At 45.7% G+C, this 3,953-nt stretch overlaps 1 protein-coding gene across 1 annotated transcript; it reads right to left on the reverse strand.

Annotated features, from left to right (window-relative positions):
- Positions 1 to 216: 216 nt before the first annotated feature.
- Positions 217 to 3,497, reverse strand: LOC124661437 (delta(7)-sterol-C5(6)-desaturase-like). The gene is made up of 3 exons (XM_047199295.1): positions 3,255 to 3,497; positions 1,002 to 1,307; positions 217 to 792 (listed from the first exon to the last, which is right to left on the reverse strand). Exons 1-3 carry the CDS (start codon positions 3,481 to 3,483, stop codon positions 503 to 505), a joined length of 825 nt encoding a protein of 274 aa, XP_047055251.1. The 5' UTR covers positions 3,484 to 3,497; the 3' UTR covers positions 217 to 502.
- Positions 3,498 to 3,953: the final 456 nt, after the last annotated feature.

Genomic DNA, 3,953 nt, shown 5'->3' on the forward strand with positions numbered 1-3,953 from the left:
CACATCATAGTATCCATCATGTTCTATAACGCCCCAGCATTGCTGTATCAGGTAACATGCAATTCTTTACAAGAGTTACCAGCAACCATTCAGCATGCTCTTACGAGGAAAACAACTCTCACATGTTCAAGTCTTTTAGACAACAGCAACAATGCAAGTGATCCAAGATCACGACACACAACTTCATCAGAACAAGATAACGGTGGGAAAAGACGATGAACTCTGCTGGACAAACAGCTTGAAAACCTATGTATAACAATACATCATGGTGCCGGAAATGGTACAAACACCACAGGTGTCCAACATATCTTCCCATCTCGCTGCATCCCCAAGGAACAAACCTAACATATGAACCATATTATTACCACCTAACAGACTGAAGCAACAAATGACTACTCGAAAGGCAGCAAACAGCTTTGAGCAGAATAAACAGATGGGTTAAAACTATTACACCTTGACAGCGCTACTGGAGACAGGAAAGTATACACAGGTCCGAGCAAACTCAGTCCTTCTTGAGGATATCTTCTGGCTCGCGGAGGGTGCCAAACATCCAGTCCATCCAGACGGTGTAATGACCATAGTTGTGGCGGTATGTTGTATGGTGAATGGTGTGGTAACCAGCACCCATCACCGGCCAAACCTTTCCGTGGATGCAGTCGTGGATGTTACTTGTCCATATGACTTCTAGGAACATGAGAGCAGTGTGGGTCCTGAAGTGTGCTGGGACAAAGAACAGAGCAAACACATGTGGTACGGCTTGTAAAACCCCATCAATTGGATGGAACGCTAGACCTGGAAAGAACGTAATGCATAAATTAGAGAATTTAATGCTTTAAAAATTTCATGTCAACAAGAAACCGATAAACACCAACATCAGTTGTGCCATTTAACTACAACTGTTGCTCATCACTGCTACAGTGAAGTTGTACATCTATCATGGTAAACAAAAAAAAAGATATATTCGCAATATTTCAAGACTCAACACTTCAGTAAGACCTTACCAGCAAATGGTGATAGGGTATTCTCCTTGTTGTAAATGTGGTGGGTTGCATGTAGGTACTTGTATAATGGCTTTATGTCATGCAACTCTCTGTGCATCCAGTAAATTCCGAACTCCACAAAGATGAGATATAAAGCCAAATAGACAAAATACATTGGCCAACCAACTTCGCTGACATGAAAGTAACACCTTGTCCAACCACTCTCAATCATGTGCTCAGATACGACTGGAAGAGCACAGTAGACAACCATAGCCTTTGATGCAACAATTATTTGCTTCTTCATAGCTTCTATTGAAGGGATAGAATCTGCATCAACAGCCATATGGTTTTAGCATTATCATCTATAAAGTCTTGCAAAATATTCTAGGAACACCAGGTTCTAGATTTGCCCCTTAATGAATATGGCAAGCAGGTTAAAAGCTCTACCAAGTGGTCATTTGGACTTAGAAAGCATAAAAATACTGGCCATATGAAAATAATTCATCTTGCAAACTAGCCTTATCATGGTATATAGTTTTTACTAGCATATTATGATTAACAATCATGGTGAGTCTTCTTGGAGAATATCGATAGTAAAATACGACTTATATGTGAGGACATAGGGAATAATAAACAGCATTGTTATCTATTTAGACTAGCTGCCAGCAATTTCAAGACTAAGATAAAAAAAATGTATGAATAAAGATGCAAAGTACAAATATGATCTCTATGCCGAAAACGTTTGAATCATCATCATTTGGCTCCAGAAAATGTCCTATTAGTACCCAAAAGATGTCTACAGTGGAATTTTTTAGATGGTAATTTAAACAAAATTTTCACTTTCGGAGTACATACATCACACTGAACCACATTAAATACAAAACGTGTAACAGTGATGATGGACAAACAAACTGGACCAACAACTTTGTCTGCACAGAAATGGTATCATGCCGCAAGATGGAATTAAGTTCTCAAAGAGGCAAGAAATCCATCTGAAAAGTACTATTCCAGTTGTCTTTCATAACCAAGGGAAACAAAACCATCTCGGTCCCACAGGAAATGCAAGTCCTCACCAGCCACAAGTACATATACAGTAGAGAAGACGGGCTTGCCCTACCTATCCTTTTAATTATGGAATGTTTTCTTACAAGAGCGCCTACCTTTTTTTAGTTGTGAATTCAATGATAGGAATATAGTGACGTGGTCCAGAATGCGAGTGAAACCGAAAAAATCATGCAATCTGTATCCTGACATGGACAATTGAATCGATATCTACCACACAGGTCCCCTATCTACTCCTATTTCCTAGACAAAAAGTTGTGCAGCATCAGTATATCGAAGATTGCAAGGTCCTGGACATTTTAAAAAATGCCCAGGACAACCAATAGACAACAAGCAGGACCTGCACTATCTGAGCACCAGCGAAAATGAATATCGACAAGTTGCAGACACGTCCATCTGTGAATGAGCTAAGAAGCCGGCAAAATAATGGATTAAATGACGCAACCTTACCTGGCAGGGCATTAGAAAAATGCCCCCAGAGCTGTTAGTGGACGACTAAGTACAGGAGTAACGTGCAAGCTCTGTTTTTTTTTGTCTGTTCATCTAATCTAACCTGCGTGGCGATCTTGCCAAGAACGTGAAGAGGTGGACAAAACAGGGATAATAGTATTGAATAAGGCCACCAGCTCAAAGGCAGAACTTTTAGGACGGCTTGATTTGCACACCTCAACAACCAGTCTCGATAAGCAAGGAGCTGGTAGGTGATTTGGTAGCAGGATGCAGTGATGCATGCCTAGACGACACCAGTCCATAGATTGGACCCTATAGTGGTGCCTCTAGGTGGTATTCAGGTGTTCTGTCTGATGACCATCAACGAGCCTGAAAACGAACTGACGACTGAATCCCCCAATTCAGCCACACACATCTCCCAGCCAAAGCAGCAGGTTGTCGATAAAACCAAGCTGATAGGTAAGAGGAACAATGCCCTCCACGAAATCTCGAGCGAATGGCTAACTGGGACTGGGTAAGGTGGCAGCGGATTAGGCTCTGAAAGCTATTCTCCACCACGGCACGGCACGCAGGACCACTGACGCCCAAAACCCCAAATCTCTCCTGCGAAATCCGCCAGCAAGATCCTCGGCTGACTGTTTGGGCGCTACTACTGTACTGATCTGCTAAACACGTGCTAGTTCAAGCACCCGGCCAAATCCCACAAGCTGAATTCTCGGGGAGAACAGAAGGGAGACAGCATTGGGGGGAGGGGAGGTATACCTTTGGGGATGTAGGCGTGGCGCTTCCAGTAGTAGATGACGAAGCACCAGAGGAAGCCCGTGAGGAAGTAGAGGAGGAAGCCGCCGACGGTGTTGCGCAGCCAAGAACGCATCGGGTGCGGCATCCCGCGCCACCAGTCGCCCGGGACCACCGCGCCGAGGAGGATCTCGTTGTACCAGTCGGTCTCCTGCACGAACAGGTTGGGGCCAACGCCGTGCGCCGCCGCCATTGCCGGCAGCGGTGGGTAGTTTTGGGGGAGGGTGAGGGGGAGGGGGAGAGAGCGGCGGCGGTGAGGGTGGGGTTTTTAAAAGGGCAGGGAAAGAAAGGGTGGTGCGATCTGCCTGTCAATGGATGCGGATGCGGTGCGCTGGGGCACATGTGCCAGGTGGGGGAGGTGACGGCCGAGTTTTTGTTTTCCTCTTTCGAGTATTTCGGCACCGTATATTGCCGAAACAAGAGCGTGGCCGGAGCGCCGGCAACCGGGGTCTGTTGGATTTTTATGCTACAAAGCATAGATTGGAAAGTTTGTTAGAGCATCTCCAACAGACGCTGTAAAAGCCCCGCGTGGCAAAAAAAAACCGCCGGTTTGCCGCGCTGCTCCAGCGGAGGCGGGAAAACGGCGCGCGCTAAAAAATTTGCCGTCCGCGCGCTTTCGCGCTATCCCGCGCGCGATATCTGCCGCGTGCGCTGCCGCGCGCT

This window comes from Lolium rigidum, chromosome 6 (assembly GCF_022539505.1).
Source record: "Lolium rigidum isolate FL_2022 chromosome 6, APGP_CSIRO_Lrig_0.1, whole genome shotgun sequence".
Lineage (NCBI taxonomy): Eukaryota > Viridiplantae > Streptophyta > Magnoliopsida > Poales > Poaceae > Lolium > Lolium rigidum.

Excerpts from the sequence above, each read along its gene's own strand:
- LOC124661437 (XM_047199295.1), bottom strand. The coding sequence starts at position 3,483 with ATGGCGGCGGCGCACGGCGTTGGCCCCAACCTGTTCGTGCAGGAGACC. Across the intron at positions 1,308-3,254 it reads CCACGCCTACATCCCCAAAG|ATTCTATCCCTTCAATAGAA; the intron begins GTATACCTCCCC and ends CTGTTGATGCAG. Across the intron at positions 793-1,001 it reads TACCCTATCACCATTTGCTG|GTCTAGCGTTCCATCCAATT; the intron begins GTAAGGTCTTAC and ends CGTTCTTTCCAG.